General features: G+C 41.2%; 1 protein-coding gene across 1 annotated transcript in view; it reads left to right on the top strand.

The window, feature by feature from the left end:
- The window catches only part of LOC126324320 (glutamate receptor ionotropic, kainate 2-like), a 187,764-nt gene that overhangs the window by 122,057 nt on the left and 50,566 nt on the right, over nt 1-15,141 (top strand). The window contains exons 11-13 of the mRNA XM_049994949.1: nt 2,781-2,865; nt 12,868-13,006; nt 14,411-14,548. Of these exons, the coding sequence (XP_049850906.1) occupies nt 2,781-2,865; nt 12,868-13,006; nt 14,411-14,548 (362 nt within the window). The remainder of the gene's footprint in view (nt 1-2,780; nt 2,866-12,867; nt 13,007-14,410; nt 14,549-15,141) is intronic.

Here is a 15,141-nt window from a genome sequence, read left to right as displayed (position 1 = left end):
ATTCCGATCCACACTAATCGAAATTGTGTGTTCGACCATGCTGCTCAGAGTGGCTCAGAAAAGACGTGAAAACCTGGCATCGGTATCGTTGCCGAGCTGCGGATTGTAGCAAATATTATCTTGCCTTTTACTGCTCGTACACAGAGAAATGCAGGTCGCAATGAAGACGAGCCATTGCAGCTGCGACTGAAGAGGATACACCACAGATATCGATCCATGGGTACAGTCTGCTTGCGACCTCAGATTAGATTAGATTAGATTATTACTTGTTCAACAGATCATGAATACGATACTTCGTTATGATGTGGAACGTATCAGGTTAATAAATGGTGTCTATACAAGATATTACATTACACAAAATATTACATGACACTTAATATTTTTATTTTTTTTGCGAGGTTTTGGGAAATTACCCACTTACTGTATCCAAAAATTCATCTAATGAGTAGAAGGAGTTGCCATTAAGAAATTCTTTTAATTTCCTATTAAATGCTATATGGCTATCTGTCAGACTTTTGGTGCTATTAGGTAAGTGACCAAAGACTTTTGTGGCAGCATAATTTACCCCCTTCTGACCAAAAGTTAGATTTAACCTAGAGTAGTTAAGATCATCCTTTCTCCTAGTGTTGTAGCCATGCACACTGCTATTACTTTTGAAATCGTTCGGATTGTTAATAACAAATTTATAAAAGAATATATATATTGTGAGGCTACAGTGAAGATCTCTAGCTCTTTAAATAAGTGTCTGCATGATGATCTTAGATGAGCTCCAGCAATTATTCTCACTACAAGCTTTTGTGCAATGAACACTCTTTAACTAAATGATGAGTTAACCCCGAATATGATGCCATACGAAAGCAGAGAATGAAAATAGGCGTGGTAAGCTAGTTTACTGAGATGTATATTGCCAAAATTTTGCAATGACCCTAATAGCATAAGTAGCTGAACTCAAACGTTTCAGCAGATCTTCAGTATGTTTTTTCCAGTTCAACCCCTCATCAATGCATACATCTAGAAATTTTGAATATTCTACCTTAGCTACCGATTTCTGATCGAAATCTATATTTATTAATGGTATCATTCCATTTACTGTGTGGAACTGTATGTACTGTGTTTTATCAAAATTTAATGAGAGCCCATTTGAAGAGAACCACTTAATGATTTTCTGAAAAGCATCGTTTACAATTTCGTCAGTTAATTCTTGTCTGTTGGGTGTGATAGCTATACTTGTGTCATCGGCAAAAAGTATCAGCTTTGCATCTTCGTGAATATAGAATGGCAAGCCATTAATATATATTAAGAACAGCAGAGGACCCATGACCGAACCTTGTGGCACCCCATTCTTAATTGTTCCCCAGTTTGAGAAATCACCAGTTTTTTGCATATTATGTAACTGCTTATTTCAACTTTCTGCACTCTTCCAGTTAGGTATGATTTAAACCATTTGAGCGCTGTCCCATTCATATCACAGTACTTGAGCTTATTTAGAAGTATTCCATGATTTACGCAATCAAAAGCCTTTGAGAAATCACAAAAAATCCCAACGGGTGACTTCTGGTTACTCAGAACATTTAATATTTCATTAGTGAAAGTATATATAGCATTTTCCGTGGAAAAACCTTTCGGGTAACCAAATTGACATTTTGTTGGAACTTTATTTTTACAATGTGTGAAGCTACTGTACAATATATTAATTTTTCAAGAATTTTGGATAAGGCAGTCAGAAGAGAGATTGGGCGGTAGTTGTTGACATCAGACATATCCCCTTTTTTATGCAGTGGTTTGACAATGGCATACTTCAGTCTATCTGGGAAAATATCCAGCTTCAGAGAACTATTACATATGTGGCTAAGAATCCCACTTATCTCTTGGGAACGAGCTTTTATTATCCTGCTGGAAAAGCCATCAATTCCATGTGCGCTTTTATTCTTGAGAGAGTTTATTATTTTCCTAATTTCAGAAGGAGAGGTGGGTTGAATTTCAATTATATCAAATGGTGTGGGTAAGGCCTCTTCCATTAACTGCCTTGCTTCTTCTAATGAAATTTTAGATCCTATTTTCTCTACAACATTTAAAAAATGATTATTCAAAATTTTTTCGACTTTCGGCTTGTTGTTTGTCAAGTTTCCATTCGCTTTGATGGTAATGCCGTCATCCTGTCTCTTGGTTGCCCTGTCTCCCTTGTAATAATATTCCAAATTGTTTTGATCACGGACGTGTACAATATGAGAAATTGGAATTTGCATATTTGAGAGGCAACTTTCAGTCTTCTTCTGCCTTCTTGCCAGACATTGTGCTACTTGAATGTACAAGCAGAAAAGTGTTAGTGGGTTCACAGTTACAACCGACAGAAACTGAACAGGGGACTGGACTGCTCGCTCACCATTACACACACACACACACACACACACACACACACACATGCGCGCGCGCGCGTATGGACTAACCAGGAAGCTTGGAGCGACCTGTTCATCAGACCGTACCGTCCCACAACTGCACCCCTGAGTGCCTTAAATCCTTGAATACAATTAACCTTTTTGAGGCTATAGGGAATTGTGAGCAACAGTAACAGAATGAAACTGAAAAAGACGTCGGAATAACGCTAAGATAACCTTTTTGAGATGCTCAGACATTCTTGATGGGGCAAAAAAATTAAGACAATTCGACAGCTGTCGCAAACATCTAATATTCCCTTAATTTTCATACAATTATATCCAGAAAACTGAGCAGGACGATAAACGCCTTATCTATCAGTACTGCTTGTTTTTGCATTGTTTCAGAGGGCTGACCTAGCTATTTGTGACTTGACCATAACGGAAGAAAGACAGTCTGCAGTCGACTTTACTATGCCATTTATGAATCTCGGTAAGTCATTACTATAACTTTCTGACAGATTATTCGCTGTAAAATTTCTGAATATGCAATTCTCTACAGACATTGTAGATGTTATATTAATGGAGCAATGCATTTCCATTTTAGTCTCGTTCAGTAAATAAGGTAGTTTCTTAAGAGGCAAACGACAATATTGTAAATAATATTAGAAGTAATTTTAATAACATATCGAAATTGTAACAGATGATATCGGTAATGCCTGCCATGCTTATAGATTCCTTGAAGTATGATGCCGTTTGGATAGGTATACGAGACGACACTGCTCACTGCGGTTGAGTGAAGCTTCTGTAAGCTTCGGACTTTTAAGTGCAGCCATTATCTTAGCCCAAACTACCCCTCCATCATTCAGCACTCACTGTAGGACATAACTATGAACCATATGTGTTGTTGGAAGCTATGAGCAGCGGCGATGCGAGAGCTCAGCGTTGTGGCTTTGCTGATGGCAAGAATGAGTGTCTGAATGTGGGGTTACAACCCTGTAGTAGCAACGAAGGAAGGATAAATAATGTATTCGAAACAGTGTAGCTGTTGAACGTCTGTTCCCAAAACGAGTAGTGGTGTCTCCCTTGCGTCAGCGACTCTTGTATGGTTCGCTTTCCACACAGCTGCTAGTCCTCCATTACGTTTTTTCTCGAGCTATGATTACAGATACCTTTTTGAAACCAGTGTTATCGGATACTGGCTCCAGTTGCCCATAGAGCGGTTTCACCGCAACTCCCTTGTTTAACATAAAACTTTTGACTACCATAACAATCTATAGCTCTCCAACTACTGTAATTTTCTGTGAGGATGATTCTCTTGTCCTGGCAGTTGGAGGTTGAAAGGTCTGACAGAAGTAATTTGTTTCTTCCAATAACTACAAACCTATTTTTTAAACAAATCCTCTTCTGAAACTTTCTGGAAGATTAAAACTGTGTGCCGGACCGAGAGTCTAACTCGGGACCTTTGCCTTTCGCGGGCAAGTGCTCTACCAAATGAGCTATCCGTGCACGACTCACCAACCGTTCTCACAGCTTCAATTCTGCCAGTATTTCGTCTCCTACTTTCGAAACTTCAAAGAAAATCTTCTGCGTACCTTGCAGAACTAGCACTCCCGGAAGAAAGGATATTGCGGAGACATGACTTAGCCACAGTCTGGGGGATGTTTCCAGAATGAGATTTTCGCTCTGCAGCGCAGTGTGCGCTGATATTAAACTTCCTGGCAGATTAAAACTGTGTGCCAGAGCGAGACTCGAACTCGCGACCTTTGCCTTTCGCGGACAAGTGCTCTACCATTTGAGCAACCGAAGCACGACTCACGCCCCCTCCTCACAGCTTTACTTCTGTCGATATCTCGTCTCCTGCCTTCCAAACTTCCGAGATACTGGCGGAAGTAATGCTGTGAGGACTGAGTGTGAGTCGTGCTTGGGTAGCTTAGGTGGTAGAGCATTTGCCCGCGAAAGGCAAGGGTCCCGAGTTTGAGTCTCAGTCCGGCACACAGTTTTAATCTGCCTGGAAGTTTCATATCAATGCACACTCCGCTGCAGAGTGAAAATCTCATTCTGGAAATCCTCTTCTGTTTCCCTTATCAAATTTATAGTGAAGACCAAGAGTACCACGAACTCATCTAATTTGTGCTTGCGTTCTTCGAAGGTAAAAGTAACTGTTGCCATAACTTCCACAATGTTCTGCACTGTTCTTTCGTGAATAAAGCACAAACTCACCGAGTATTGGACCAGAATTGTGACTGGATTGTGGACTTTCTATGAGGCAGAAATAAATCGTCATTCTTAACGGGATGAACTCAACAGTTTTATAGGTAACTTCAGCAGTAATACAATGGAGTATTACAGGCCATTACTGTTTACGATATATGTAACTGACCAAGTGGATTGCGTCAGGAGCTCCACAAGTCTTTTTTGCAGATATTGTTGCCTGCGGCGAGGTAGTAGCGCCTGAAGAGAGTAGCGAAATGTGGCCTGTGGAGCATCAGTGACTAGTGAAGGGACTGACAGTTGACCTTGAATGTTAAAGAAATGTAGCGTAGTGCACATAAATGGGTGAAGGGTTCCATCACTGTTGGATTCCATTACAGGTGAAAGATCGCTGTAAACCGTAAGAACCGTAAATACCTAGGAGTAACCATCTGGAGCGACCTAACGTGGAATGATCACGTAAAGTTAATTACAGGAAAAGCAGATCCCAGGCTGAGTTTCATTGGAAGAATTGTACACTGACCTGAATTGACAACAGATTTGCTCTATCAGAAATGTCTCAACTTTCATGCTAGACGATGATCCTTCCCTGAACTCCATCGATTCTCTGTCTTCTCTGATGTCCTTGCGTGGCAGGTCCAGTATGCTGTAGCTCAGAGTCCACTTCCGTGTTCAGAGTCGCCTACTAGTGACTTATGTAGCAAGGCACTACACACCGTTAAAAGCTCTGCAAGTCTTTCATAGCTAGCTTACTTATGAAACGATGAAGAGCACTGTGGGGGATCAGTGTTTCTGGAGTGTTGCATACTAGACAAATGTGGTGAGCGGTAAACCACTTCACTATATCCTACACTGGTCCGTCCTTCATCCACCAATATCGGTAGGAAAATGTCGGTGAAGGAAAACTTTTTATTTCAATGATTTTAAACAAAATAACCAGATTCAAAATTGTAGAGATATGTGAAAATATTGAAGTTACTTGATATATAACTTACTGATAAGTATAATTGCTAGACACACACCATTAATAATAACAAACGCTAAAGGAAAACAAGGATAAATTTGGAAGGAGAAAAAAGTTTAGGGGGAAGAAGAAAAAACTTTCAGTTTTCTGGAGCATTGTAAATTTATCTTAGACGGCAAAGGGTTGGAAGATCAGTTGAACAGAATTAATAGCGTCATTATTATATGATTACACGGTTGCAGAACTATCACTGGAAGCATTTACTTCCATAAAATGTCTAGGAGTATGGGAATGGAGGGATTTAAAGTGGCAGGTAAGGCAAATGCTAGAGTGAGATTTATTGGGAGAACCCTCAGGGAATGTAGTCTGTCAACGAATGAATTAGCTCAAAAATTCTCGAGCGACCAATACTCGTGTATCTGGGATAGGATTGCTAGATAGGATTGCTAGAGGAAATAGGGAAGATCCAAAAGGAGAACGTTTCGTTACAGGGTCATTTAGTAAGCACGAAAGGGTCACAGAGATGCTCGCCAACTCCATTGGCAAGCGTTGCAAGAGAGGCTTTCTGCATCATCGTGTGCATACATTCATAGAAGATTCAACCAAGATATTACTTCCTGCTACGTATATCTAGCGAAAAGACGATGAAGATAAAATTAGAGAGACTCGAGCCCTCATGGAACCTTACGAGCAATCAATCCTCCCATAAACAATTTGTGGCTGAAATAGGCAAAACGGGAAGTGACATTTTTGCGCTAAGTACCCTCTGCCACAAATCATAAGCTGTCTTGCGGAGTGTAGATGTAGATGTAGATGAAACGCGTTACAAGACGAACATTCACAAGAGTTAAACAAGGATAATGGAATGTAACAGAATTGGATCAAGTGATGCTGGGAGAGCAATATTAGGAAATGAGAGACTAAAGGTAATAGATAATTTTTGCAATTTGGGCAGCAAAATAACGACAGCCGAAGTAGAGAAGTTGTGAAATCCAGACAGGAAACAGCAATACAAGTGTTTCTGAAAAACATAAATTTGTTAATGGCTAATATAATTTTACATGTTAGAAAGTATTTTCTGGAGGTATTTATCTGGAGTGTAGTGTTATCAGTACAGGGAAAAATAGAAGCTTTTGAAATGTGGTGTTAAGGATAATGCTGTTTATTAGGTGGGGTCATCGAATAACTAATGAAGTGATACCTAATCGAAATGAGGAGATAAAAAATAACACTACTAGACTAAAAGAATCGATTTTCTGATGGAACAATCCTCGGCATCAAGCTTGTAATAGAGGGATGTGTGGGCGGTAAAAATTGTACAGATGGAGAGGCCTGCACGAGACAAATTAATGTAGTGAGTTACATCAATCTTGAAACGGAAGACCACAACAACAACGACAATACAATCTAATTTAAATCATGTGAGATTATGTCTTTGCCTGTAAACTATAAACTAGAGGCTCCATTTATAAAACAAGTGAGAAGCAAAAACCTGAAATTTACGTTAATGTTTTTATTTTCGAAGTGTAATAAATTCAAAAAATGGTTCAAATGGCTCTGAGCACTATGGGACTTACCAGCTGTGGTCATCAGTCCCCTAGAACTTAGAACTACTTAAACCTAACTAATCTAAGGACATCACACACATCCATGCCCGAGGCAGGATTCGAACCTGCGACCGTAGCAGTAGCACGGTTCCGGACTGCGCGCCTAGGACCACGAGACCACCGCGGCCGGCTCTAATAAATTCACAAACACATTTAGGGTCTCAGATGATCAACAAACTTACAGTAAACTGGAACGAACAAACAATCACCAGTTGTCTAAAATGTATATAGTACTTTGGTTCTTTCTTGTTTATTACACATTCCATCATAAAATCCAAGTCGGTGCATCGTGACCGAAAAAGTTTGTGGAAATCGACATGCATAGGTTGGAAGCCCTTGCTGAGGTTCTCTCCGTCACTGCAAATAAAATATGGGGTTTTAAACTCTATCTTACACAATACACATATTTGTGTTTCATTTACCCAAAAATGTTTAGACACATATGTGTCGTCTTCAGTGGGTCTCCATTTGTTGCTGTAAAATATAATGCAAAGTTCATGGCTGTTTCTCCATTTTTGAGCCAGCTTATTTTTTTGTCTTTTTACACTTGACAGTATGTCACCTGCAAAGTAGTTGTAAAGAAATATGTTTATTTTTGAAACACTTTTTCCTGAGTGTGGTTATATATGTCTTTACATTTTTCACCCAGTTGTGCATTTCTGGTGGGTTTCCATTTTCTGTTGCTATTGAATACACTGCTTTCCATGTTTTTTTATATTTAATTGTAACCAGCCTTCACAAGTTTTTTTTAAAAAAAATTGGATATGAGCAAACCGTTTGTGTCGCCATAATCATAGAGTGGTCCTGTGTTATTTTAGCCACTCAGTTGTTGATTGGTTTGTTTCTATTTAGCACGGCATTAATTTTGAATGTTTGGTGAAAACTGTTGTATTGTGGGAGAACTTGCTAACTACTAATTAAATTAATCACTGATTCCAAAATGAGGTACCAACAAAACATAGGGAAACTTCTGAAAACCGTCAAAAGAACCATCACAAAATTTCAAATAAAATATACGAGTATGGCACTAAGGAGTCCCAACCTAAATAAACCAGAAAAGATATGCAAACACAGCTGTCCAATTACACCGACAATTAATCTCAAATTGCACCATCCTACCACCTAGCTAGACACACATACATTACTACAGAAACTGCACACTTTCACAACTAGTAGGAACCTACAAAATACCAAAGAACTGACAGAAAAGGAAACGACATAAATATGCCCCCAACAGCAAACTTCATATCTTTGGACATCACATTCATGTACACAAATGTCTAGTGGGAGAAACAGTCAGCACTATTACAGAATACTGGAGAAACAAGGGAGCACAATAAATGGACACACAAATGGAGTTGGAGCCTTTCTAAATATTATAGCAGAACATAACTACTGGACTTTCAACAACGACTTCTATTTACAAAAGGAAGGTCTAACAATGGCCTCACACACTAGTGGTCGACTTGGAGACGTGAACCACTTTGAAAACACAATATTCAGTAAAATCATACATGTAAAATAATAAAAGATTATATATTGATACCTACATGAACAACGTCATTTATTTGGCAGATGAAAAAGACGCCCAGATAAAACAACTACACTGCACCGTGAACACAGTACACCCTCAAATAAAATCCACCATTGAGACAGATGAAGATATGGAACTTAATTTCTAAGAAGTTACCATACATAGAATCAACATAAAACACAACCGTGGAATATTTAGTAATCGTACAGCCACAGGTACAATAATTCACAACCAACCCAGTCACCCAGCGAAACAGAAACACTGAAGTTTCAGATGCATGTTCACAGATTTAACAGAATTCCACTGACCAAATTCATCCGTACGCAGGAACTAAAGCCAGAGAGAATACGTATAACACACAAATAATGCACAAAATGAGCAATAAAATAACAGGGCAAATTAAGAAAGAACAAACCAAACATAAATTTCCAAAATGAAATTTTTCACTCTGCAGCTGAGTACACATTGATATCAAACTTTCTGGCAGATTAGAAGAGTGTCCTGGATCGAGACTTGAACTCGGGATTTGGCCTTTCGCTCGCACAATCCTACTGAGTATTTTTTAAATATCATTTTTTTAAATTTTTTATTTTTATTTTTTTTGTTGGGGTCACAGTCAGCTACAGGATGGAGGCGGCCGGGACAAGGTGGGCAGAGATCTAATCCCGAGACCTGGCCACGATTCCTCCCCTCCCCCCTCCCCTAACTCTGTGCTGTACTCTCACACTGCTCATCTTTATTTTACATATTTACACTCCTGGAAATGGAAAAAAGAACACATTGACACCGGTGTGTCAGACTCACCATACTTGCTCCGGACACTGCGAGAGGGCTGTACAAGCAATGATCACACGCACGGCACAGCGGACACACCAGGAGCCGCGGTGTTGGCCGTCGAATGGCGCTAGCTGCGCAGCATTTGTGCACCGCTGCCGTCACTGTCAGCCAGTTTGACGTGGCATACGGAGCTCCATCGCAGTCTTTAACACTGGTAGCATGCCGCGACAGCGTGGACGTGAACCGTATGTGCAGTTGACGGACTTTGAGCGAAGGCGTATAGTGGGCATGCGGGAGGCCGGGTGGACGTACCACCGAATTGCTCAACACGTGGGGCGTGAGGTCTCCACAGTACATCGATGTTGTCGCCAGTGGTCGGCGGAAGGTGCACGTGCCCGTCGACCTGGGACCGGACCGCAGCGACGCACGGATGCACGCCAAGACCGTAGGATCCTACGCAGTGCCGTAGGAGACCGCACCGCCACTTCCCAGCAAATTAGGGACACTGTTGCTCCTGGGGTATCGGCGAGGACCATTCGCAACCATCTCCATGAAGCTGGGCTACGGTCCCGCACACCGTTAGGCCATCTTCCGCTTACGCCCCAACATCGTGCAGCCCGCCTCCAGTGGTGTCGCGACAGGCGTGAATGGAGGGACGAATGGAGACGTGTCGTCTTCAGCGATGAGAGTCGCTTCTGCCTTGGTGCCAATGATGGTCGTATGCGTGTCTGGCGCCGTGCAGGTGAGCGCCACAATCAGGACTGCATACGACCGAGGCACACAGGGCCAACACCCGGCATCATGGTGTGGGGAGCGATCTCCTACACTAGCCGTACACCTCTGGTGATCGTCGAGGGGACACTGAATAGTGCACGGTGCATCCAAACCATCATCGAACCCATCGTTCTACCATTCCTAGACCGGTTGCGAATGGTCCTCGCCGATACCCCAGGAGCAACAGTGTCCCTAATTTGCTGGGAAGTGGCGGTGCGGTCCCCTACGGCACTGCGTAGGATCCTACGGTCTTGGCGTGCATCCATGCGTCGCTGCGGTCCGATCCCAGGTCGACGGGCACGTGCACCTTCCGCCGCCCACTGGCGACAACATCGATGTACTGTGGAGACCTCACGCCCCACGTGTTGAGCAATTCGGCGGTACGTCCACCCGGCCTCCCGCATGCCCACTATACGCCCTCGCTCAAAGTCCGTCAACTGCACATACGGTTCACGTCCACGCTGTCGCGGCATGCTACCAGTGTTAAAGACTGCGAAGGGAGCTCCGTATGCCACGGCAAACTGGCTGACACTGACGGCGGCGGTGCACAAATGCTGCGCAGCTAGCGCCATTCGACGGCCAACACCGCGGTTCCTGGTGTGTCCGCTGTGCCGTGCGTGTGATCATTGCTTGTACAGCCCTCTCGCAGTGTCCGGAGCAAGTATGGTGGGTCTGACTCACCGGTGTCAATGTGTTCTTTTTTCCATTTGCAGGAGTGTATTATACGACGTTCGAAATGGTTTTCTTTCTTTAAAATAAATACAATTTGGCACCTATGCCGGTTTTCACAAACACTCCTCAAATGTCTCTAATGGTACTAATAGGCCGTGCAAACACCGAAATTATGTAAAACATGTACTGACTAGCCGGGTGATAGCGTTGATATCTCGCGACGTTTCGGAAAGTGTCATACTTCTCATCTTCTACTTCGCCACTCGGCTGGAGACCCGAGAAACCTTCATCAATAGTTTACGCCGGGAAAGCCTACAGTCACATATATGTAGTGCCTAGCTACTATCAGTGCTGCAGGGCCATTTTACTGCTAAGTCCTCTAGCGGCGCAACTCAGGCAGAGTGTCCAGACAAGAATTATAAAAGCAAGGGATTTATTTTAAGCAACTCCTACTCTGGCGGTTAGTGTGGATCTCTCGCGGGGGATTCTGGTGTCGATTGCCGGACAGGTAGAAGATTTCTTCCCTCGGGTACTCGTTGATGTTGCCCTAATCATTTCATGTTATCACCATCGTCGCACATGCCACCGAAGTGGCGTCAACTAGAAACACTTGCATCACGCGCACGAAAAGCACCATACGGAAACTTCCGGCCAATAATGCCATACGATCATTTCCTTTCAGATTACAAGCAAAAACTCTTTTTCAGCGCGTTTGAGAAGTTAAAGCTATAATCGCCTAGTATAGATGTTGATCGACCCGATGAAAGCAAGGCCCAACTTGGTATATGTCGAACAGTAAATTTAACGTGCAGCGAAAATTAACTTACGAAAATATTGTTCAGTATTCACACACGACTGCACCACTGGCGACATTTTCTTAGTAATTATTGAGCATCACGTGCGAGTAAGAATCTCATCTCTGCTTCACACAGGACGATTTTGGACACCTGTGGAGAGCTATCCCCACCTTCATGAGTCATTTCCAACTCTGGCTATAGGTGTTTCGGGAATTTTGGTTACTGTGGCTACTAGCAGGTGACCATGGTAACGTATCTCGAAAACTTAGTCAGTGACTACCATAACATATTCTTCTATTGAAGTCATGTCCGCAGCTCGTGGTCGTGCGGTAGCGTTCTCGCTTCCCATGCCCGAGTTCCCGGGTTCGATTCCCGGCGGGGTCAGGGATTTTCTCTGCCTCGTGATGACTGGGTGTTGTATGATGTCCTTAGTTTAGTTAGGTTTAAGTAGTTCTAAGTTCTAGGGGACTGCTGACCATAGATGTTAAGTCCCATAGTGCTCAGAGCCATTTTTTTGAACCATTTTGAAGTCACTGTGCCATATTTACTGTTACCATATGAGCTTGCCGACTGTGGAAGAGATGTACACCTTTTCAGTCACCATATCCAAGCATTTTTTCGTGGTATGCGGGTACTGTGGACAATGAGCATTGGGGAGTTACTACCATCGACTCCCTATTTACAATAAGATCAGAACTGGATTAGTTATGAAAAATCATTTACTTAACCACAGATATGTTAACGTATGTATGGCTAAAGGAACACCGATCTACGCTTTCATTTACTAGTTTCTGGTGGTAATGCTCCATGCGATGTACACTCTAGTGAGAACACGCTGATGTAGATCCATTAACGAACAGGCTAGCAGTTGGAAGTGGGCTTTCTAGACCCAGCCTAAACCATAAGCAAAACCAAGGATGTCCAGAATATTGTAGAATATATTGCCACATGATTTATGCAGCAAATGAGACCTTTATTCATAGGACAACATAGGGGACAGCTGGCCATTGTAGAATGAGATGAACAGGGTGCGAGTGTATGTTTGTTATTTTTTAGGTAGTTTAAGTGGATCTTATGTTAGCAAAAGTTTGTAGATCCGACTTAACTACGCTGGAAGAACTGGTACAAGACGAACTGAGTATGGGCGTGTTTTCAGGCATCAGCATCCTCTACACCAAGCCCGAGAAGCCCCCACCCAACCTATTTTCTTTTTTGGACCCATTCACGATAGATGTATGGATCTACATGGCAACTGCTTTTCTTGGCGTATCTGCGATTTTCTTCGTTTTAGCAAGGTTTGTAATACACAGATGTTGCATGAGGTTACACACATCTGTTCTCTTCTTCAGTCCCGAATCATATTTTATCTAATAAGCATTTTGATACACTTCTGTTGCTTCTTTCGCTAACTCTTTTTGTTCTGCGTTGCGTAATTTCTTAAATATATGGTATTTTGATTCTTTGGCTCGATGTTTTACTTTGCTGTGTTTACAATAAAGTATTTCTTTTGTCATTGTAAAGAGTTCATCAACTACCAAATTAACACAGCATAAGTTTCATACAGTTGTCTTTGCTTTCTCTTGGGCCTAAAACTATATTTATGCATCACTTCTGTTAATCCTATGTTTATTTATTCATTCATTTTTCCCACTTGTCTACTTCATTTCTATCAAGTCTAGTATTACGAACAGGTCTGTTGTGTAATTACGTACTCCTATATTTGCTGCCGAAGCTATTGTGATATTAATAAGTCACTGTATGTTTTTTTCATTTCCTTCTTTGGAGATATTCTCTTCAGAGTTTTTGAGATATAACTAAACCAATTCATCGTTGTCAAGCGGAATTTAGTTAGGTGAAGGAAATGGTATTACTTTCAAACTTAATCAGGATAGTGTTTCAAAGCCGAGTTCACAGTTGTATAGCGTAGCCCAAATAAAGCAGATGTTTCTTAATAACAAAAGGAAAAATGCTACACTTTTTGCAGATTCTAGTCGATTGTTCTTTGTTCAACAAAGAGTTACATTTTTTCCATGACTCTAATACAAGACTATTAATGGCCGATGAGTGGCTGTTAGATATGGGTAAGTTCCATATGAGCTTTGTGTCATTCACTGTTTGTAATCCGATTACCTTCTGATTACCTGCAAGCAAATTTTAAATTTTAACTTGAGACATGTCCTTATGTGTTTTGTCTGTTCACTTCTACATACTTATTCACACTGAAATTAGTTCCTGTCTTTGTTGGTGTTTCTTTCTAATCTTGTTAAACGAAAATGTGGCTTCTCTTGTGTCTTGTGCACTTATTTTGGTATATGTCCTGCGAAATATTACGAATAACGCGTGAAAACTGTTAGCAATATGTGCTTGATTATTATTTCAAAACTTCTGTGTGATGTTCAGTCTAATTAATAGTGTATTGTAATATAGAAGGAATGATTTTTTAGACCAAATAAGATTAAAAAGCACGCATGACAATACAAATAATCTACATTCTCTATTACTTTGACCATTTAGTAAATAGAACCACAGCATTTTTTAAGTATGATGATTGAAAGTTTATGAACATAATAATATTAAAATTTCGTGATACATTTCATTTTTCATTAACTTAGATTTATGCTTTTCCCATGAATGCGATCTGTTCCACATACACATTAAAATGTAATAACTACATAAAGAAGATATGTTTTCCGTTTCAGAATGGCACCGAATGAATGGACGAGACCGCATCCCTGTGATCAAGATAGCTCAGAACTTGAAAACACGTTCAGCTTGATAAACATTCTTTGGTTCACAATGGGATCTCTCATGGGTGCCGGATGCGATCTCCTACCAAAGTGAGTAATTAAATATCTCCTTCAGCCTACTGAGAAAGGAATGTTGACATGTGGATGCACACAGTTTATCTTAAAACGTATTGCATTACATGATTTGAAATCGCGTCCAAGGAAATGCGCAACGTATCGACTACAACGTCTGCCGATATCAAAGATTCGCGTGCCGGTAGGAACAGCCATCTTGGAAGTGTGTGCTATCCTGAATCCTAGAAGATTAGGCCCTTGGTCCGTTGGTTCTCTCCCTGTATATCAGTGATATTTTATCAATGTTATATACTTGTAGGTATTACTTATATGCTGACAAGAACATTACATCTGTCTTATTTAGAACTCACTATACGGGCGTGCTTCGCAGCGGAAGTTAAAGAAGGGCCTTTGCATACCGTTCTTTTTTAGGGTCCCTTACCTCAGGTCGTAAAAACGGAACCGCTATGGGATACTTCATCAATACAGTAAATCCTTTTTTCCTAGGCAAGAACTCAAATATAAATAAAACCTATCGAAAGAAGCAAAGCAATTTCGTTACGTTTTTAATGCACAAAGGGAAATTATGAAATCCATATATCCTAGCTATCTCAATTCAGTGTCAGTTT

Source organism: Schistocerca gregaria, chromosome 2 (genome assembly GCF_023897955.1).
Source record: "Schistocerca gregaria isolate iqSchGreg1 chromosome 2, iqSchGreg1.2, whole genome shotgun sequence".
NCBI classification, from domain to species: Eukaryota; Metazoa; Arthropoda; class Insecta; order Orthoptera; family Acrididae; genus Schistocerca; species Schistocerca gregaria.
The sequence above is the reverse complement of the archived record's forward strand: the minus strand, read 5'-3'. Positions and strand labels throughout refer to the sequence as shown.